The sequence below is a fragment of the Drosophila virilis genome, chromosome 5 (genome assembly GCF_030788295.1).
Source record: "Drosophila virilis strain 15010-1051.87 chromosome 5, Dvir_AGI_RSII-ME, whole genome shotgun sequence".
Taxonomy (NCBI): Eukaryota; Metazoa; Arthropoda; class Insecta; order Diptera; family Drosophilidae; genus Drosophila; species Drosophila virilis.
In genome coordinates, this window is record NC_091547.1 from 7,473,835 (window position 1) to 7,497,542 (window position 23,708).

At 40.6% G+C, this 23,708-nt stretch overlaps 2 protein-coding genes across 2 annotated transcripts in view; one reads left to right on the forward strand and one right to left on the reverse strand.

Moving 5' to 3' along the window:
- The window catches only part of LOC6627053 (uncharacterized), a 58,195-nt gene extending 36,561 nt beyond the window's left edge, over positions 1-21,634 (reverse strand). Inside the window, exons 1-2 of the mRNA XM_015174655.3 lie at positions 21,336-21,634; positions 4,202-6,315 (exon numbers count right to left, since the gene is read on the reverse strand). Of these exons, the coding sequence (XP_015030141.1) occupies positions 4,202-5,907 (1,706 nt within the window). The 5' untranslated portion in view covers positions 5,908-6,315; positions 21,336-21,634. The remainder of the gene's footprint in view (positions 1-4,201; positions 6,316-21,335) is intronic.
- The window catches only part of LOC6626961 (uncharacterized), a 129,656-nt gene that overhangs the window by 75,134 nt on the left and 30,814 nt on the right, over positions 1-23,708 (forward strand). The window lies entirely within an intron of this gene.

Consider the following 23,708-nt stretch of genomic DNA (forward strand, 5'->3'; position numbering starts at 1 on the left):
AAGTACTTAAAAGTTTGCTGCCAACTCTTTTTGCTCATTTTACACGTTTTGTTTTTGCACACAAGGTGTATGTGTGTGTGTGCGAGTGTGTGCTGCTTCTTTTCAGCCAGCTGGGCTGACTGGCAACACTTTTGTGGCGCGCACGGAAACTAAAAGTAGAAAAAGTGGCCAAGGCAAGAAAACACAATTGAAGCCCGTAATTTCAACTTGAATTGATATTGTTTTTCCTGCCTTCCTGCTTTCTTTTTCTGTCGTCTTCCCATTGCTGGGTGTTATTTTGTTTTCTTGTGTTTTCTTAACTTGTTTTCTTGTTTTTGTTTGCGTTACAAATAAACGGAAATGCTTAGACACAAACACCGAGCGCCAACAGCAACAACAATGTATCACAAAACAATAACTTCAATTAGTTTGTCGGTACGTGTGCCCGCCTAAAAAGCGCTCCAACTTCTGGAACCACTTACAGCCACGCCCACATTGCCGTGTGCCCTCCAGTTGCTTTTGTCTACGCCGGATGTTTTCCAGGCGTCGTCTCCCATCTCCGACGTCCTGCGATTTCCCTAGAGTTTGCCAAAAAATCTGTTTAGATCCGCGTGGGCGACAGGAAGTCGTTGATTATATTTGCACATGAAACAAATTGCGTTCGCGACCCAACGACCTATCGAGAACTGATTAAAATAACTGATGAATATCTGCGAAATTATGAGCCAGGGATTTGGGGCAACTGCCTCAAACCTTATTTTATTAGCAATAGCTGCCAGTTGCCTGCCTGCCGGCCTGCCGGCCTGCATGCCTGCCTCGAAGCCTGCCTTTCTGCCTGTGCCCCGTGGCTAAATATTGGAGAGCAACAATGCCCGGGGGCAACATTTTATGCACACAATACACAGTACAAACAAATGGCAAGTCCGTTGGAATGAAAACAAACGTCTAACATATGACACTAAATGCAATAATGTTGATCCTGTGCCAGGGCCCAGGACACAATTTAATTTATTGACATTTGATGTTCACAGCAGCAACTTTGGCATTTTATTGCTTTCAGGCTGAAACAGTTGTTGTCGTTGTTGTCGTTGTTTTTGTAAAGCTATTTAGTCCTCTTGTTCGCGTTCCACTTAATTTGTCATGTTGTTTGCGCGGTTAATTGTTTATTTGTGTTTTTTGGACAGGCGACAAATGTACATTAGATTTGTCAGCCTGTCGTGCACGACGAGGGTGTTCTTAATTTGTCACAAAATTTGTAACACACTTCAACAACTAGCTTCAATTGTTTTTTTGTCAAATTACATTTAAAACATCTGAATACTTTTTTATGCATCCATTTAAGCGCTATTTTTTTAGCTCTGGGATTTGGCGATTGATTTTGTTTTTGACCTACAACTGCCCGAAAAGAGCACAAGAAAAATGATAACAAAACTGCATATTTTTTTTTGTTATGACTGAAGTGAACTGCACTGAAATACTCTACGTAAATCCATTCTATATTACATAAGCAAGTGTATTCTATATTCGGCACACGAACGTTAATTGTTTTCTCCTAGATTCCATTGTTTGTCTGGCTTTTAATAAATTACTTTTACTTTGGGCGAGCAAATGTCTGTGATTTAAGCGCTCTCTAATCAATGCTATGGGACGCACATTCGTTAGCTTCATCTAAAAAAAGTTCTTATCGGCACTAGCAAATTATGTGAGGGCCATTGGCAAAAAAAACTGAATACTTGCCTTTCACAGACGTTTTTGTTATTTTTTCATTTTTTTTTTGCCTCTTACGGTGGGACTCTGAAAACGAAGCTAACCAAAACATGTTTGGAAAAAAAGTGAAAACGCTTTTTCGCAGAAAATCGCACATATTTTCAATGTCTAATGTCTTGCAAGGCGCACACACACACACACACACAGTCGCATGCAGGTGGCTACAGCAACAGTCATCCATGGGGCAGGACACGAGTGGACATCAGGCGGACTTGAGCCCACATATGTGCGCCGTGGGTCGAAACTTTGGTATTTATTGTGCCCGACTGGCCAGCAGAGAAGGACAAATGTCGCTCAGAACTAGCTGCTGGTCAGGGTGGTTACGAGTGGCACGATATCGACTTTACGAATATCTAGAGGAATGGCATGTCCTTGAGATGGCCAGAGCGTCCAGTGTTCGATGTTGTCGGTAAACTGGGCAAAAACTAGGCGTACACACAGCGACAGCTGCGCATTCCTAGAAAAACCAAAAGAATTGCCATTGTTGCGGTTGTCAAAGTAAATCAAAGCCCTTGGCCCATGACGTGTGTCTGTTTTAGCCAACTTTTTGCCAAAGACCTTTTGCGCTTATTTCTCATTCACTAAGTAATTGAACTTTTATCAGAAGTGCAGGCAATTTCGCATACTCTACGCTGGCCTTGCCTTTCAACATAAGTAGTTGTTAATTGTGCTAGCGTCGTGAATAGCACTTGATAGCAATAGCATTATGTAATGACTTAATATAAATAAATAGCTGAAAGCCATACAAATTCAACTTGAATCTTCATCCATGATAAATTGAATCTCTCAGACGTCCTTAGTACATTTTCATTAAGGTATCTCGACATTAGATGGAACTCGAATATTCACCCATACCTCATTTTTCACTTATAGGAATTTTGAGAAAACCATGTTAAAGGGTGTTAGCCGTATCGGCCAGTAAGCAAAATAGTTTCATTCAGTTTTGTCTATTCACCAATTTACCACTCGTAAGGGTGGAAACTTTCAATAAGCGCATTTGAATGTGCATTTTTATCTTGCAGCTTGATCCGGCGCTTGTACATCATTCAGTCTTTCCATCCATCAATCAGTCAGTGAAAAAAAACAACTATACAAATTCTATACAATACAAATATATGTATATGTATATATATGAAATATGTACTATTTACCAGCTCAATGGCCATATTTTTCGCACAACATTCAGTGCAATAAAAAGTCAATCTAAATATATGTATGAAAATGTATTCAACTGAATTTTGTATTTATTGCAAAGCTGATTTAAATTGTTTCTATTCAATTTTAGCAACATTTTTATTGAACTATATAGAATAAGTATAATGTAAATATAATCACGGGTTCTTGGAATTGGGTATTGATTTTATTTGAAACAAAATAGTTGTTTAAGAACATAATACTTTTGCCATGATACGCGTTGCGTATAAAAGAAAATAAAGGGTCGGATTCCAAAAAATATATTTATTCTTGATAACTAACAGACCAGCCTTTCCTGATTATCTGTTTATATGCTAGCTAGTCTTTCCGTTTTAAAGTTATTCACATGAAACTGCGCACAGGTTCCTGTTTCTATAATAGCATATATATCAGAATCGGCTGGATTGAACTACTATATCATATAGCCGACGCAGGAAAGATAATAAAAATATGCTGTTTTGTCAGCAATTATAAGGGCAAAATGTTACCCTTTTGTCTGCAAATTCGCATGCCAGGCTTAGACAAGAGTATTTAAAATTGGCGAAGATGCACATTTTTTATTGAACATTTCTGTACATTTGTAAATTCAACTTTTATGCTCTCTCAAAATTTTACTACACTAGCAGGTCTAAGCCCGTTTGATAAAGACTTCTTTCAATTTTAAGTAAAATTAATTTATATACTTTACCCAACTTGAACTCTTTTATTTGTCGGAAATATTCGGAGATTTTATATCTGAATCGGACTGAATATTGCTTCTTACATAAATTGCTTAAGTGGAATTTTCTTACACATTTCAAGTGAAAAACATTTACTTTCCTCGAGCTAAACATTCAATTGAAAACACATTAAGTTTTCCAAGCACTCAGATGACACAAACTGGCAGCAACAATTAGTAAAATATATATTTGTGAGTCCTCACTGAGTTGCATACAATTTATGTACCCACAAATATTTAGACGGCATGTCGGACTGTAACCCCAATTTGGCAGTGGACTAGATGGAATAAATCAGAAATTATTAAAGGTATTCGGACTTGACATATGGCTTTCACGAATTGAACTCTGTCTGGAACTATTCGCTAGCCGGACGCACATGTGCGGTGTTCCGGTCATTTGCGTGGCCATTTCACTTGGCTACACATTGCGCCGACTGTTGCCGCTGGCCAAGTTTCGATTGGAAAAGTTTGCCAAGCGTATAATATGGATATGTGTGTGTGTGTGTGTGTGGCGTGGGGAGATGAACTTTGACTTTGACTCACCTGGTCAGCATGTTGGCGCGATTGACAGCCACCTCGGCCTCGACACGAAATCGATCCTGTGCATAACGGTCGACCACACCCTCGCCGAGATTGAGCGAGGTGCCGGCCACACAATTGGAGCCCATCAAATGCTGCTGTTCGATATATTGTAAGAACTTGGATACCAGGTCAATTTTATTATCGCGCGCATTTATCACATCGGCCGTTATTTGATTAGAATCAACGCCATCGCCCTCCACATCGTCAATGACCAGCGGCTTGGTGTTGTCATCAATCAGTACCTCGGGCGGATAGCCATCATCCATGGTAACCTCTGAAGTATCCAGCACTGGCTCACCATCCGCCTCTGGCTCCAATTCCAACTCCGTCTCCGAGCCGAAGTTGAAGTTTATCTGTTTCATTTCCATGCCCTCACTATCGCGTGGGCTTGTGCTGGCCTGGGAGCGCACCTCCGCCTCAGTTTCCGGCCAGACGCCAATGGCGTACTCTGTGCTATTGCTGCGCTCGTGGAAAGCTTCCGTCGCATCGTCGTTGTCATCGACGTCGTCACCAGCTTCGCTTTCGTCGGCATTTTCAGTGTTTCCATTCGAACCCTCGAGCTGGTAATCCGCCTCGCTAAACTCCAACGTGTTGGCTCCACTGCTCGCTGGTAAATTCAAATTTTGAGCAACTGTCGCTGCGGCATCCGGCCTGCTGTTGCTGCTGCTGCTGGCGTTGCTGTTGCTGTGGCTCACTGGCAGCAGGCGGGTTCTGCCCACGACTCGCGTCTGCTGCAGCTGCCAACTTCTCGGGCCATTTGCGGCCGAATGACGAGGCGCAAATGTTGCCATTGGCGTGGTTGACAGCTCATCCTCGTCCTCAGCGCTATCCTCATAATTGCCATCATCACTGTTGGCACGCACAAATTGCCGGCCAGCTGCGATGCCGATGCCACCCTTGGCCCCGTTGTCCTTGACAGCACCTGTGCCCCGCACTGTGGCAGGGTCGGTGGCTGGCTCGGTGACCGGTGCCCTTGACTCCTTGTCGCTCAAGCCAATGGCAACATTCTGGTAAGCTGACTCTAATGAGTTTTCCAAATCAATCTCGTCCGCCAACTGCATAACCTCGCTGAGCGCTGCCGCCGCCGTGTCATCCACATCGGTGGGCCGGCCCTGCAAATGCTCGGCCTCGGCCAGGCTGCGATGATTCTTCACCGGTCGCACCATGCCCAGGCTCTTGTCTACGCTCTTGCGTATGCTCTCATTGATTTTCTTCTTGTGCAATTTGCGTATTTTATGCGTGACGGCTGCTCCAATTAGACCGCCTTCGCCTGGCTGCTGTGTGGGCGCGGCTGTCGGCGCTGGCAATGGTAATGGTAATGTTGCCGCATCACTGACCATTGCCAAGCGCGTGCTGTTGCTCTTTTTGTTGTTGTTGCTGTAGTTGTTGCTGTTGTTGTTGCTGTTGCTGTTGCTGTTGTGCAGCATGTGCGCCCGCGAGCGACCGTGACGTATGTTGAAGCTGTCGCCGGCGCTGGACATGTTTTCCGTTTTTGCTTTGATACGAGCCCGCGCCGGCTGTGCCACATCGTCGGTTCCAATGCTTGGCTCAGGAACCGACAAAGGCTCCAGTTCGGCGCGAGTTTTTGCCATGCCCACCATCAGCAGCAGCAGCACCAGCAGCAGTGGCATCAGAAATGGAACTCTGTGTCGCATTGTCAGCGCCATTCTGCTGCTGTAGGCTGCTTTTTCGGGCAATTTACGGCTGATAGACGATTAAAGTATCAATTTCGAGCACCTTTAAAGCTGTGCACACACTTTTATTAGGCTATTTGATGGCTGATCGATTGACCCTTTGTAAGTTTGAGCTTTCTCTACAAATTGTTACCTTTGGCAGCGCATGTTCGACACAGGCTTTTGTTGTTGTGCTTGTCGTTGTTGCTGTTGCTGTTTGTTTTTTTAAGCTTCAAAGGCCACAGCGTAAACTTGGCGCCAGCCATAACCAGGCTGGGGGCCGCGTTGTGCCTCGGGCAGCGGCGTCGCGGTTTTTGAGCTCATTTCCTTTGCCAACGCGAACTGCTGCAAGTTGTGTAGCCGTGACGTCTGCTGCGCTGCTGCAATATCAATTTGATGTACCTGAAATGATTGAAGCAAAATGAAAATCCAATGATTAGCCTTCAAGTCGCTCTGAATGCGCGCTTTGTGTAAGCGCCTGAGGAGCTTTATTTGGATTTCAAAACGTAGGCAAAATATTTGCTTTGATTTATGCGAAGTTTTTTTTATTAATTTTTTTTCTTTCATATTTACTTGTGCGTTCTATAAAGGAAATTGGCTCAAGGACATCTCGGCAAGTTTTAATACATCTTGGCCCGCACTTTTCTAGCGCGCGAGCTTTTTGTATGTGTCTACAAATAAATGAGAGGGAATGTAAAGAAAACGCAGTTTTAATGCGCAAAGGGCAGTTACATGACAAGCACTTCAGCGCCAGAGGCGGTGGCATTACCTAAGCCAAAAGAACAACACGGAAACGTGCAACAAAAGCGAAAGCCATTTGGCAGCTACCGTTAAAGCGGCAATTAAAAATTTCCGCACGCCAACACTGCGGCAGCAAGAACAACAGGGCTTAAGATAAATAGGAAATTGTTCTTGTTTTTCTTTGGCATGCATACAAACACACAAATACACACAAAAACGCACATACACACCGACGCATAGAATTTCTCGCAAGCATTTGCAGCTAAACATTGCGTATACGCCGCGTGCGCTGCATTGTGCAGGCACTTACAAATTATACACCATTTTCTAAGATGGCAAATTCATGATGATTTTCAGCCTGGGACTCGAGCACAGTAGCACAGCCACAAAAATGCCATGGTTACAAACACGAATCGCTCACGGCCGTTGTCAGAAGTTGTTGCGAGCCCCTCGAGCGGGCGGCCAAGTGAACATAAATATATATATATATATGTGCACAAACAGCTATGGGGATAGAGACAGAACCTACATAAATATTATGACGCAAACAAATTATATGCCATTTAAATGTAATACTAATAAGAAAATCCACTTCTTAGCTGCTACGGCTGCTGCTTGTTCCTTAGAGTGGACTGCCAGATTTTCACGCTTTGCTGGGATGAACACAGCATAAACATTATCTCCCTCTCTTTCTCTCTCTTTCTTTTTGTGTGTGTGTGTGTGTGTGTGTGGCGGCAGTTTCTAATTTCGGGTTTTATGATCCATAAAAATTGCGCCAAGGCGACACAAACAACAGAACCAGGAACATACACCCACACACATGGCACATACTTGGATACATATAGATGTATGTATGTATGTATGGATGTATGTTAAATAAATAGAGATGAAAATTCGCAACAGCATGAGAAATTGACACCCAATTTTAGTGCTGGGAGCTTGGTAAAACATTTGTGCACACGTTGTGCGTGAGCACAACACAAAGTCTAGACTTCTTTCTTAATGTGATATATTGTTTTTATAAATTAAATGATTTTTTTTTCCTGTCTGATATCTTGTTTGCTTTTTGGTCTTCAACTTAAATTTATTGCACTAAACGGGGCATATCGCGATTCAACAATGTAAACGTGTAAACGTTGCAACTGAGCGCAAATTTAATAAATATTTGATATGTTCCATGTACTCAAACTCAAGTAGACCGCGACAAGCAATGCCAAAAGTTCTTGAATAACGCTTGGGGCGTTGTATTTATTATATTTTTTGTTTTCCTCCTTTGTAGTCCAGGCAATCAAATCAAAGAAGCGATTGAAAATCAGTAGATTTTATATGCATACAGCAATTTAAACGGAAGGTCGATAAATTTAGCATGCTTGCAAATTTTTCAACACACCAAAATTGAAAAGGAGAAAATCTCATACTTTGGCTGCTTAAGTGTATCAGATGTAAAATTCCAAGTAGTTGCATAAATAAATATTTCCAAAAGCTGTAAGAACCTGTTGAGATTTCAAATTTCACACCTCCTAATAACCGTTGATCGGACAATTAATGCCGAAGTTACACAGGAAAGCATTTACTAGAGTCTGAGGCTGAGGGAAGAAGTGTAAAGAGCTTAGCTCAACTCAACTTGCACTACTTAATAAAAGAAGAAACGCCAGTTCGACGCTATGTTCAGGGTATATGCTAGTCGTACCCTCTGGTTTTTTGTTGCGAAAGCCAAAAGCCTTTATCATAATATAGAAACGATACGAAAGCGATACGCTTTGATAACTCACAGGATCTTTTTTTGTTCTTAAACCCAACCCATATCCGGTTGGGCTACGCGGCAGTTACGCCGAAACTGAAACTGTCTTGTTTGGCAAGCTTCGTTTCCGGTTCCTGGTTAACTTTGAAATCCCTGACAGCGCTAATGCATTACGGCAAACGACAAAATTGCGACAAGGGCAACACGTGGCTGATCCAAAAGAAACAAAAGCAGACATTCGCCCGAAACCCAAACCCAAGGGGCAAACTTGTGCACTTAACCTCTGCCGCGCCCAACACAGCAGGTGGCCATTTTCAGAACAAGCTGCTTAAATTGAGTGGCAGTAGCAGTTCTTCTCAGTGCTGCAAATGGGCGGAAATGCAAGCAGACTTGCTTCAACTTTTGAGCCACAATTACCAGATAGTTACATGTCGCAAACTCATCTGTTGATTAGCTGAGCTTTAGTCGTTATCTGTATTTTAAAAAGAGTTTATCCTGACCGACTTTTTGATGATCAAAACAGAGACCAAGCTTCCCGAGCTGGAAAGCAGATGTTTCTCTAAGTTGTATCAGGTGTCTCTCTCTCACTCATTTCACAATCGGATTTCCAGTTGTAAGCGGTAAATTGGGATTAAAATTAAATACTAGTTCGAGCTGTTTTAAAATCATTTTCCAAGAAAAAAAGTATCAATACCTACTTTAATCTATACCAAGTTGATGGAAAGTTTATGTTTTTCCTTTCAATCGACTTTCCAACAATAAACTCGCTTTTTAAATATGTATGTCTGCTGGTTGGCATAACGATAAGATGATCAGTATATAGACTCGGTTGCCCAGCAGAGTCATTTGAAATGCCTGCTGATGACATTTCCAGCATGTTTCACATACGGTTACGCTTAGCCTGATTAATGTTCAGCCAGGCATATGCTAAGACGACAAGCTCTTTGAACGCAAACTTAAAACAAATTGAATCATAAGAGTTATGTCATGCAACGTTGCCGAGGATTTGACTTTGGAAAGTTTCGCCAACAAACTAGCAACTGTCGCGCCCTATGGCAGATGGCGGCCATGTTTTTGTGTCTTAGCCAGATGTGAGTACTGTCTATATATACATATATATATATCCGTATAGATATACCGACTACTTGCTTATATGCTGCTGTTGATGTACACGGAAAGTTTTCACTTTGCCCTGTTGCTGTTGAAATTTATGCAAACACATTAACAAACTCGACGCATTCGCGTGGTAGGCGGCTGTCCTTCCGACTGGTGACAAAGTTCCTCCGTTAAATGAAATTCATGTAATTTTTTTTTTTTTGCTATCTATCTCTCTCGCTCTGTCAGTCTGTTATTGCCAACGAAATAAAATGTTTCTTGCCAGGCGCGGTAAGTCGCTCAGTTTGGTTGTCATACTCTACTCGACTTATGCATAGCTGTGCTCAGTAGTCGCCTTCGCTCATCTACTTCTCCCTCAAACTCCAACTGCTCCTGTTCCATCAACTCATCAGCACCAGCAGCAGCAGCAGCATCTGAAGTGGCACCTTTGTTAGGTAACTCACATAATGTGATGGCAATGGCGGCAAACAAAAAATGACATTTGACTTTTAAATTGGATAATTTTTTTACGCTTTCATTGTTGATGTCGCTGGCTGCCAATCAGCAGAAAGAGATACATCCGCACAGACAGCCAGATGCAAGCGACATCCAAAAGAATTTTCAAATGCTGGAACAATCTGCATTTGATAGTCAGCTTTTAATGATTTTCACACACATATACTCTTCAATCAACAGTAACAATAGCATCAATTAATATAAATTTCTTCGGTTTTAATTTTAAAACATACTTTAATATGCTCATTTGTAATCAGCCCGGAAATAATGTAAACAAAACCTGACATATTTTCATATGTTATACCTGCTTGAGTACGCACAGTAGCTGGAATGGCAGTGACTTTTACTTTATGCTTTTATATACTGCATGTGCTTTAAGGGATGCTCTCAATTTGCATATAAATGTTGCACAAACACATGCTCACGTGAGTGTGTGTGTGTGTGTGCTTTATAGCCACTAATGCTAGTAACAAAATTCGCATAAAACGCACGCAAATTGCAGAGATTATGTGCCGCTTGGGCAATGCTCGAGCTTTATATGCCGAACGAGGGCGATTCAAGTTCCGCTTCTTACAACCATGTTTTTTTGGTCACACTTTGAAGATTTATTTAAAAGGACACAAAAACAAAGGAAAACTTTTACTGCACACACGAGCAAAGTAAAATGTTCAAGTAGGGAGGTGCTGCTCTATCAAAAAGCAAGTGCGTCCTTAGCTTCGGATTTCCGGCTTATGCATTCGAGTCTACTCAAACGGAAACATAAAAAATTAGCTAGCATATTTTCATGTCTTGCCAATCTTAAAGCAATTCTTATAACAGCACATAAATGGAATGTAACCCTTACTTAAATAAATGAAAAACCGCAGAGAGGGACGTAGACCGCTTTCGATTGTAATTATAATTGTGTTGGCTCACAAATATTTAGGAGGCCGCTTTTGATATTTGCTTTTCCTTTATAGTCGAAACAAGTTTCGCTCATTAACTTGAATTTATGTGTTGCCATGTGATTACAGTGTGTGTGTGTGCATTTGTGTGTGTGTGTAAGCGTATGGGTATTTATAGATATGTTTTCGCTTGATTTTGTGGGCGTCGCTTGTATTCTTTATATTTGGCATTTGGACGACGGCTGCCAGCAGCGTGGCATGCATATTAAGCACACTCAAATCTATATTTCGACTGTACCACACGCATCCTCACGCCTGTTCCACGCGTCAATCATCGAAACGATCAAATGAAAATCGCTGGCTAAGTGACTATATGGAGAGGCGGCATATGTAAGGAGACTAAGTACTTGCGTACCTATAAATGGTGCGTTTGTTGGATTCTGGTGCCGTAGGAATAAAAACAATCGACTCAACGTGCACAATTCACTTAAGGAGCGTGTCGAGACTGAGATATTATTTCTACATAATTGCTTTTCTTTTTCCACGAAAACGGAGGACATATTGCATACTTTTGTGCGTCTGCTGTTCTCCAGTTACGACGCACGTATAATGGAATTTGGTGAAAATGGATTTGGATTTGCTTAGAGCTCACGGGCAAAGCGATAAGAACAAACCGATGATGAGGGTGGCCCTCGTCCTGCTCCTGCTCCTGTCTCTGCTGATGTGTGTGGAATCGTACGTGATGCCAACGAAGCCGAGCGCCAAATGGCAGATTATGTCGCCAGGCATTAAATCACTGGCTGCAGGTAAAATATGCGATGCTTAAGCAAAATCAATTCTATTTATACGTGAACGCATAAATTGTGAGCGCACAAACAAAAACAGTCTGGAGCCAGCCGATTGGCGACTGGAGACGCAAAGACCAAGCGGTACGTGCCACATGTTAAACGCGCAACGGCAATAAAATAGAGCAGTTGCCTAAATCAGAACCTAAGCCTAAGCCAGAGGTAAGCTGTTTATTTCGAGTGATATTTAGTACTGGCATTACCAAGCGCCGACAACTGCCGCACGCCCATGCAAACAAGGCAGCTCTCTCTCTCTCTTATCTGAAATTTAGCTATTGCTGTTGGTTTTTGTGGGCGTTACCCGAGCAACGGCTAATCCTTCAGCGTGTCCTCCTAAATGCCACGTGTCGATGTTCATCTCAATTGTAAATGTGACATTTATGAATTCAATTAGTCAGATCACAGACCTGGCCCAAGGGCTACAGCAACACATACCCAGCAATTGGCGGTTTTCCATAGAAAAATAACAATTGAACATTATCGTGGTTGGGTATTTGCATTTGGATTCAACAGAAAAAGCAATTAGAGCTCATTGCAATGTTATTCTAATAATAAAAAACAAAAACGGCATAATTCGAAAATTGCACGCTAAAGATTTTCGGGTCCAGTTGGGTTCGGATTATGAGTTGCTCTCTTTTTCTAATCTGATATCAATTTTTAGAAGTTCTTTATGCTTTACAATGAACTGCCAACAATCCAACATTCAAGAAAATTATGTGATTTAAACAGGTTTTCGGTTAACATAATCAACAAATTTTATGTTCAGAATTTTCAGTTTCTTAGCACGACGTTCTTACAAACAGACATAGGTCGTCTCGGCCTTTAATGTGGCTAGGATAACATGTATAGTCGCAGATAGCCCCTTCTGCCTCTTACATACATTTGCATAACTCAAATTTAGTATTTAACACTCCTTTGGGTGCTTGTATTGAATTTTTTGTAAATGCTTGTTTAAATATAAATACTTACAATTTTGTGATACTTAATTCATTGTCTACACTCGTTTCACATAAAATACTTTTAGATATGATTTCGCAGGGTAAGCACAGGAGATACTTGTGAATAGAGAAAAAAGATGATAGTGTAGCCTGAGTATTCTGGTTCCATAAGTAAGTTATTAAATTTGTCAAATTTGTATATAAACATGAAATATACAAATTTCGGAAAATATTTTTTAACCGCTCAGCATAGTTTATAATTGTATTGCTAAAGGGCAGTGGCAGAAAACATCCAATTTAAAATTGTAAAAAGCACATGCTGTATGTGAAGCATGTGTCCCTCTATACTCTGTAACTATTCAAGGAAATAAAAACGGGTATGCTGAGTTGCTGTATGTAGTATGCAGTAAGAGACAGCTGTAAAAGTCTTAGTTTAGCAAGCTATTTCTTTGCTCCTTAAATTGGTTAATATATTTCCATACAAAGTACGAAATTATGTCGCAGGGTACCTTCTGAACAGGCTGATTCGACCAGAGTGCACTAGATTGTTTTTTCTTTTAATGGCACGTCAGTGCAATAATTAATATGTGTGTATATATATATATATATATGTATATTTTGATTTAGAAATTAAAAAGCAAACATAGATAGGAAAAACCACAAGCGTTGGTTATTTATTATGTGCATAATTTTCGCAACATTCACGTTTCAATTTGTGGGTCGCCTGTCAAAGCGTTTTGCGGTTGCTGTCACATGCAACATGCTTATGTCTCATTATGGCTATAACAGTACAGAAGCTGCACGAGCGCCCGCACCAGTGCCACGACCAGCTGGGATTTCAATTTCAAGGCATTGTTGTAGTGGCCATAAATGACAATACGAAATAGCACTGAAAACAGCAAACGATTCTGACCAAGGCAGAGAGAGAAGCAAAAGCCGGAGGGGGGAAACAACACAAAGCGTTCGCAAATTCAATTAAGTCGTTTGCTAAGATTTGAAATATACTTTTGTGAAATAGTTTAAGTATATTTGCATTAGCCTAATTGTCAGACATTTCGAAATGTAATAAATTTATGTCGGCCATTGTCTAGCCAATGGCAGAAAATACATAAAGCAATTGCTGACGCTTGGCCTCACACATAACTCATACGCCATATAAACGGGAGTTTAGTTTGTCAATTGTTACAAAGGCGCTGAAAACAAAACTAAACTGCGTAATGGACAAAGCGTGTAGCCATAAATTGGCCGAGGCAGTGGCAGAGAAGTTTACAAAACGGCATCAAATAAAATGCTCGCAGCCAGTCAAATAGAATTTTTGGCTTAATTTATGGCACCCGGCGTGCCTCAATAACATGGGCTAATATAAAACATGACGTCGCAGTTTATTGACCAAACAGCGACGCGCGCTCGTCAGACCAGAGACCAAATCCTTCAAAATCAAGACCCAAGCCGGAAACCAGCAGCGGATTTAAGCGGACGGCTGCCCTTTTATTCAAGGCCAATGCGCACATGCAAAATGGCCGCTGGTCTTTATGTCTATGTGTGTGTGTGTGTGTGTGTGTGTGTGTGTGTGTGTGTGTGTGTGTGTGTGTGTGTGTGTGTGTGTATGTTTATGCTTTGAAAATAAAACCAAATAGCGCGCATAAGCAGCAGCAAATCCAAACTCAAACTATTAAGTAAATTATTGGCAAACAATGCTAAGGACTATAAGAATCACAAACAGTTACTTATATATTTGTATGTGTGTGTGTGTGTGCTATACGATGACGCCAGCATTTTTGAACTTGTCTACAACATGAAGTTTTAAAGCACACGACAGCGGAAATAACAAAAGTTAAACGCTCATCAATAACACTTCCGTTCAAATATTCCAGCCAGACAACAGCTACAACGGTCTGGCGTGATTTATGACATCGTTTTTTGGGTTTGACGGCGTATCAAACCAGTTTGTGTGTATGTGTGGCTGTGTGTGTGTGTGTGGCTGTGTATGTATTTTGTCATGTATAAGTAATCAAATCCAATTGGATAATGGCTTTGATTCGTTGGCAAATTCTTGTTAGTCGTATGGCTGCTTGGTAAAATATTTAATGTTGCGTTTAGCGTTTTTAGATGTTGAGCTTTGAATGCGAGCGAACTGAACCTAAAAGTATGCAGCACAAATTGTCAGCGCATGCAAAATGGCTGATTTTAATTTCCTGTCCATGTCAATCAGTGCGGCAAGCAGCCCACAAGAGACCTTGAACGTGAAATATGCCTGCTGTGTGCGTGTGTGAGTGTGTATATAAACTCACGTGTGTGCACATTGCGAGTAAAATACAAATTGAATATTCATAAATGCCTGGTGTACACTGTAGCGAGTGCCAAGCAAACGAGAAACAGATTGACTATGCATATGTATGGGATATATGGTCAGCATTATAACTGGCACCAGGCACATCCCTCTGTACATTAACTGGCTAAGAGTTGATCTAACTGCTGGTTGTCCTCGGCGCTGGCCATTAGGTTTTACTTTTATTGCCGGTCGTATCGTAAATTAACACAAGCTGCAGCAAAAACTGTACAAACAATAAGCGCACATAAAATAAACAGGCCTGCCGTCGTCGAGCACAAGCGCCTGCACGAGGCTGACGACAACAGACGCATTTAGCTTGAAAACCAAACGTTAAATAATATAAACGAGTCGGCACAAAGGCCACACAAGAAATGACTGAGCAATCAATGTACGACAGGGGCCAGCTGTCGAAGGGGTGACAGCTTCATTGCCACCGCGACACAACAGAGTGTTTGGCCTGTGGGCCCCATTGTCGCACCACGGCACCACGGTACCGCATACACGCATGAATTGTCTGTCAGTCAGGCGATGGTAAAACGGTCGCGTCACGTCTGTATGCCGCCCATTGTGCCATAACAATGCAATACATAAGCACACATACGTGAGCTTATATAGTTGTGAAATGTTTAAGATGTTGCCTGATGTCTGCGCTGCTCAACCTTGACACTTGACGGCCAGGGCTGATAAATTATACGCTTGGCAGCAGAGTTTTAGCCGCGCTACCAGACAATGCTGCATTTGCTGCTGCCTTAAAAGTCGCTTGTGCTTGGCCACTGACAACTGTCGCCATAATTTACTTTTGCAGCTGCCCGGACAGCCCGGCAATCCGTGCATCAAACTTTGCTAACGATACTTGGGCAAACTGTCTAGTTGCCAGAGCAAAGTGCAGGCACAGACACAGGACAGGCAGGCTCTTCAAGCGGAGAGAGTGACAGAGATAGGGAGAGGGAGAGAGAGAGAAAGAGAGTGAGCTGGGCAATAAAGCTCGCCTTGATTTAGCTCCGTTGGCCATTTGTTTTCATAAGGCAATGGGAACTGTTGCTTTTTCCGTGAATCACAATCAAAGCGCAACCACAAAAGCTCCATGCCATAAACAAACTCAACTCTACCCGAATCACCTGCACCAAAGAGATGAAGAGAAAAAAAAAAAAACATTATTTACAAAGAGACAAGAGACAGCAATAAAGGCATCTATCGGAAAACTTCAAAAGGTTCCACTTGGCAGGCATGAGACCAGCTCCGAATCAAGGCGCTGACAGTTTTCCTGTGACAGGGGGAAGAATTCCGTGAATCTATGTTACATTTCAATACTGTCTGCTAGAGACGTAAAAGAGTATATTGGCTTAAAGCAGCGTCCAGCTCTTTTTCTCAAATTTGATTGAAGCTGCTGATTCCACATTCATTATAAATGCCTCCCCAGGCAAGCAAAAAGAAAGAACGCCAGAAATGCCAGGTTTTATATTTATTTATTTGTGTCTAGGGTAGGCCAAAGTCGTTGACTGCCGACTGTATGCTCGTACTTTATTTTATTTGATTGGCAAAAGGTTTAATGTGTGGGCTCTTCTCATATTGCGAATGGCCCTGGGCAAAGGTATTCTGTTTCATCAATTAATGGAAATCCTTACAAATTAATTTTGGTTTCAGTTAAATGACATGTTTTGTATTCAATTGCAACTCGTAATTAAATTAACTGTTTATTTAATTTAATTCATATTAAATTTAGCAAAAAAAAAAAAAAAACAAACAATTTATTATCAACAATGTTCTAATTAACATGTGTATATGCAATTATGGCAAATTATATGCGATTATGCTCACAAAATCTGACTGCAAGCAATAAAATAATTTAATTTAATTTAAAGACCAGATTGCTGGACTACAAGTACCCTGTAAATGAGAAAGAAATTTAAAATTTGTCAAATTAAGCTGTAACTAAATTGAAATATTTATTCCGTTTGAAAGTTGTAGCCTTTTTAGCTCTATTCTGCCCACAATTAATGCGATTTTATATCCATATATGTCCAGCTGCAATCGGTCAATTAAATTTGTGCTCAACTGACAGTTCATAAACCAATCTACGCCTGTCGATGATTCATGACAGCTGAAATGGGTGTGTAATTGAACGAATTGGACATATTCGTGCAGCAAACCAAGCCAAAATAGTAGTTGTTGACGTATAGGCGGACATGGCCAGTGGATGCCTACTTGCTGTTGCCTGTCAGTCAACTGGACATTGCCATTTAAGGTTGCTTAATAATAGATACGTTTCGTCAGGCCGCAATCAACCAAGTTAATTAATGATTAACACGCAGCAGTCATAACTAACTTACTGTGAAACCAAAGAGCAGCCTATTGCACACCGCACACACTCACACTAACGCGCATGGAACAATGAACATGTGCATGGCGTGCTGTTTACTGTGCGTATGCGTGTTTTGCGAGGCGTGGCACTGACCAAACGACAAAATAACTAAATCGTTTAGCAATAGGGCGTGGCTATACTGGCCGCCAGTTGACCTCCAGTTATCGCTCAGTGCCTGTGTTTAATGACTTTTTAAATGAAAATTCGATTTTTAATTGGGCGCTAGAGGCTGCCATTTGAAGGACCACACGAAAGAAGTACACAGTCAATTAGATTGATTGCCTTTGCAGTCTGGCCGTTGTCGACCAATTCAGGTAATGAGCCATAAACAGCTGCTAATTAATTGGTCAGCTGGCATTGCAATTAGTAGCCTTTGCAGCACTTCAGCGTTTTGCCTGGATCGGACGTAGCCAAACCTTAACTAGAGGCCCGTCCAATCAGTTCAATTTTTATTTTGATGTTGTTTCTATCAAGTAGGGCCACACGATACGTTTAAATTATAATTCCACAAATTGCCAAAGCGCGCGAGATGGGGCCACATAAGCCGACTAAGCACTCGTCTCACATAATTAATGGAAATTAAGTTGATTGCGAAATGTGTGCGGCGAGTTAAATTGAATTAAACATTTGCCTTTTTCTAGTGTACCATACACATGCATACATACGTACATATATGCTGGGCATCCGATTTACCTGAGTTTTTAATTACATTTGCTTATGTAAGCAATTTGACGCATAAAGCGCTTACATAAAATAATAATTAAATTGAGCGCCCACATGGCGTATATATATTTTTGCTGGCGATTAAGTAGTAGTATGATATAATTATGCAAATTCTTAACCTGACCATGACATCCACAAAACCAAAGCAAGCAAATGCAAAATACGCGAAACCCAAATCAAAAAAAAAAACACCGGCAGCTGGGCTCATTGGTAGTCTGCCAGGTAAATACATAATCGTAATATTCCCCAGTTGCCTGTGTGTTGCCTACTTTTGAGGGCCGCCAAAAGTTTCGACCTCCTGCCAGACATTTTTAACGTATTAAAGCATATCTTAATGCCCAGCCCTTTGTGCACTGTCCAGCTGCACAGCTTAGCTCTGGAAAACTTTAAACAATCTCTTGGCAGGCAAACAAATAACAACAAACTGAAAGGCAAAACAAGTGCCAAGTGGGAGCCACGGTTCAGGCATTTGCTGTTCAACTACTTGAAAACAGTTTGTTGTTCTTGTTTGTTTTCGTTATTGCCCAACTGCCAAGGTGGCTGCCAAGTGCGGCAAGTGCGATCGTGTGAATGGGTCCAGCAAGCAGCCAGCAGCTGCAGCCATCAGCCTGAAGCTGACTGAATTTGCATGCATAAAGCAGAAGCGCGCACTTAGCTCATTAGCCAGTTGCCCATTTCAAAACCCCTGTGCAGCCCCATTTGCATGGAAAATACATTTAGGAGGGTCTTGCAAATTAGACCAACGGCTGACGAAGGTGCCGCATAGTTTACCTATACACAAACAAATTCTGATTCGGATTCACATTCATGATGTGCGTGCCACCAAACGCACGCAATTAAAAGCATAATCAGAATCAGCGACGGAAACAATTAAGTCGAATGAAGCGTATAATTATTTATTCTGTGTGAATGCGAATGTTCCAGCACACACACAAACACACACACGCGCACATCCGCACATTCGCACGCTTATTAAACGCAAGTTAGACAAATCCCCTTAATGGCATTAAATATGACCATTTCCGGTTTTCTTGTGCTCGCCCCGTCGCACTCATTTTTCTTTTGTAGCCCAGCATAGCAGCACATGCTTTCTTGAAGGTGCGGGGTGTGGCAACGACTGATGAAAGAAATTTGCGAAATTAATTAGGCGTTAATTGTAATTTTGAGCAAACAAAAAAGAGTTTAATTAATTTACCTAACAACGGAGCGGAATGCAGAGCAAAAATATGTAAGCAAAAGTTGGCAACGCACTCAACGGCAGCCAAACACAATTTCACACTTCGTCTGGCGCCCATTGTGCCCAACCAGAACTCTGGCCTATGCCGTACTCCATGTCGTATGGGGCATTTTTTTGTGTTGCCAACGACCGCTGCGTAACCCTATCCACATCTCCGATGGCGTTTCAGGTTCCCCACTCAGACGCTATCTCTAGGTCTGACTTTAATGTTTGTTCTTTTTTTTTTTTTTGCTTTTAATGTTCACTTTTGCTGACTTTTTGACTGAGTTTTCTTGCCGCCCTTCTGTGTCTGAGCCTGCTTAATTAATTGACTTGCTGCGCCGGAGCTGTAGCCAGGAACTGGCACGGCGCTGCCAGCTGCTGGAAAATAAAGTCTCTGCGTTTTCATTTCGCTTTGTGCGTGCTCTGTCCATGGCATTTTTCCTTGCTCCTTTCCGGATGTGGCACAAAGTGCAACTGCCAATTGGCCGCGCAACTTTGCGAATTGAAAAATTGCGTGGCATTTAATGCAAAAAACAAGCGACAAGTACAGTGTGAGTAAATACTACATATATACACAACATTTACACAGCATCATCTCATTTGAGTGAAAATGTTGAAAAGAATAAGCTGAAATGTTCACGGAATGCAATTTGAAGACATCATTTTAAATTGCTTTGACCATAAAGCACAATTATTACAAATTGAAAATCAAACTGGCAAAATATATGCAACAATTATTTTATCGAAGAAATGAGAAAATAATTGCTTTTCATATTAAACTGCAAACAATAAATGACGTGAAATAAAAAAAACAAGACACAATATATAAAAAGAGATAAAGATACATTCAACAATCAAACTAAAAGAAGCCACAACAATTCAATTATTAAACTTACATTAGGAATAAAGAAATCTGAAGCGTTTCAAGAATTAAATGTTGTTTGATAATACATTCTTAAAATGTTAATTTTGACAAACTATTTATATTATTACGTTAAAATGAACACAATTTTCTAAATATACTGTAATCAAGTTAGACAGAAAGGTGTATTCAAAATTTTGTAAGAAAACGCGTTTTTTTAGCGTGTTTTGCTCTAACTTTGACTTTGGACTTTGTAAAAATTAGATGTCTAATAATATTATTGTATTTAACAAATGTATTTGCTGAATGAAATTAGTTTGCAGTAGTTACGCCTTTTCACGCCCTTTTTTCAAATTCCCCCCAATTTAACTGAATGTATTTTGAAAACATATTAGTTTCAAGCTGTGTGCATCTGTTTATGCGCTATCGGGCTTTCATTTTTTATAACCGAGCTCTCAGTGTAATTGAATTGAATCGAGACCTTTTAACCCCATGTACGCCACTATTCAATTGCTGTCCTGGGGGAATAAAATGGCGACGAGCCTTGGCAACGTGCAGCAGCCAATGCAACAAAAACAAGAACAACAACAACATCAACGCATTTGCACGCTACGTTAAAATTGTGCAGCTCACTGAGTTGGGTTGAGTTAAGTTGAGTTCAAAGGCCAGTTGGAGGATATTATTTTATAATAAGTGCCCGAACAACATATGTATGGGCTTTGGGTGTTCCATTCATTGAATACCCATTTACAATTGAATTGCCAGGGGGTGGTTGCATATCAATTGCATTACGCATACGACCGAGTGGCTGCATGCATGCATGGCATGCCATACAATTGGCGTTGCACATCTTCACAAATTCCACTTGCTAGTATTGTTTGTTTATGCAAATCGATCAATCAATAGCAAACAACTTAACAAGGTCAAAAAGTATCGGCTTAAATACGTATAAGACCATGTAGATTGGAAGCATTTCTAACGAATTGCAGTGTTTTTCTTATTTCAATTTCTCTTTAAGTTATGCATCTATTATTGTGTCCCAACAAAAATTTGAGAAATTCCAAGAATTTCCATTTTAAAATATGGTTTTATGTGAATAATGTTTGCAATACATATTTTCCTTTATTTCTCCGTTGAGAGCTGAAGTAAAAGACATTTACTTACCTTGTCTATGATTTTATTTTAATACCACATTTATCTAGTTTATTTGCACAGATTTAAAGCTCCACTTAGTATAATATATTTTTAGGCATTGTCATCGCCACTTCCATTTCACATTTGTTTTATTTGGGCTCTCCAAAATTCACTAATATATTTTCGAATACTTTCACTTTCACTGTGCTTTGATTCGTCATTAAAGTCTCGCGCCTTTGAACTCTGGTCCGTGAGGTTCTGAGCCTCTGTCTGATTTTGGACTTAAACGCTGGATTCTCCAGTTGGCACACAACTACGAACCGCCGCGTTTCAAAACGTACTGCACATCGTTGGCCGGAGTCCAAGTCCGAGATTCGCTTACGGCAAAGTCGTATACCGTAATTCACCACGGCAAACCCGAGCCGGACACGAGCAGACACTCGTCTCCGACATGTGGGTCTGTGGAGCAATAGCGAAAGCTGAATTGCCGAAAAGTGAAAGCATCAGCACGGTTTCACATTGAGGCAGGTTAGTAAGTTCGTTGAAGCCCATTCTCTCGCTCTCTCGCCTTCTCTCGCAAGGACTTGTCGGCTTATTCCTGCGATGTTTTTTGATTACATTGGAAGTGCGATGTTATTGGCCAGTGATAAGAAGCTACAATTTCAAAAGTAAACTGTTGCGTGCATGTACAATTATTTGCAATTATAATTTTATTTAAAATTATTGTTATTTTAATTTATTTTATTATTTTTATTATTATTATAATTATTATTATTATTATTATTATTATTATTATTATTATTATTATTATTATTATTATTATTATTATTATTATTATTATTATTATTATTATTATTATTATTAGTATAATTATAATTATTATTATTATTATTATTATTATTATTATTATTATTATTATTATTATTATTATTATTATTATTATTATTATTATTATAATTAGTATAAACTATAACTTTTGTAACTAAACGTAAAACATTGTATGAGAGGCTTATGTGGATTTTAAGAGTAAAGTTTAAATATTTCTATTTTAAGTCGATTAATGGTAATTTGAATAGACTTAATAGAAGTTGCAACAGGACGGCAAAGCAAAACACCTCTGCACAGAACTCAGACTAAATTCCTTAATTGTAAATCATTCGACTGAGTGAAATGCTATGTTTTGATTACCCACAGCTAGTTTCCAGGGCATGCGCAGGGCACTCGGAGAGACAGAGGCACAGCTGTTGAACAGTGTCCGGCGTGGTGAATACTGATCCCACTGATAAGAGCTGATAAGAATGCATGGCAGGTGCAGCAGTGGGCACGGCAACAACAATAACAAGGCGCCGAGCTCGCATTGCAAGTGGAATAATTACATCATGATTTAATCAGCGCGGATGCCACAAGTCGAGTAGCTGGCAAATGCCCGGGTGAAGGTAGCATTATGATAGGGCAAAGGGTACCGGAGGTTGCCAGCAAACTACTAAATGAGCTTCGTTACAGACGCAATTAATGAGCAGCGTTGTACAATTAGGGAACTGCCTCAATTATGCAGTCCGCAACAGTCGGCGTCGGCAGATGCGAACAGCCCTTCGTACTTGCCCCACAATTTTCCAAGTTGTTGTCATGGTTGTTCTAGTTGTTGTTGTTGTTGTTCTAGTTGGTGTTGTTGCTGTTGTTGCATGTGATGGGGCTGCTTTTAATAGCAAATTTGTGGCCGTTGTGACCGTTTTTTGGCGCTGGTTAGACAAGGCCAGCTAAGGACAGGGGCAGCCTTTTAATTATGATAATTACATTGTTGTCGAGCTCATTTTCTGTCAGCAGCGCTGCCGACGATGGCCGCTGCGTGTGGCAGCTGCTGCGATTTGTACGGTTCGGAATTCACTGCACCAGCCCCACACTCACATTCTCCAGTCTGTCGGTCGCTAAACTATTTAATGCATCTTGCTGAATTTTCTGCATGCTTGCTGCCTGGAAAATTCATGGTCCACCGGTTCACCGGCATAATGCATGCCAAGCATCATTTTAAATGCCCTTTTAAAGTTATTATGATTAAAAATCTAAATGAGAAAAGGTGCTAACGGCAAGGCAACATTTAGCCCGACTCGAACAGCTTAATATTATAATACTTATATTATTTATGCATACTTCTTGCAAAGTTACAAATAGTTGTTGATGAACACAGCTTGATGCTGCGATTGCACAGAGAGACACATATCTCTTTAAATATTGTTCTAGTTGAAGTTTTATTAATCGTAGTTTATATATTTGAGTTTTTCATTGTTAAATAGATAAATCAAAATGCCAAGGCTCGTGACCAAGCTAATGGCTTTAGCAAACGTTAGGGTAAAAATACATAGATATGCATACAATATGATAGTTTATAAATTCGCAAAAAAAAAA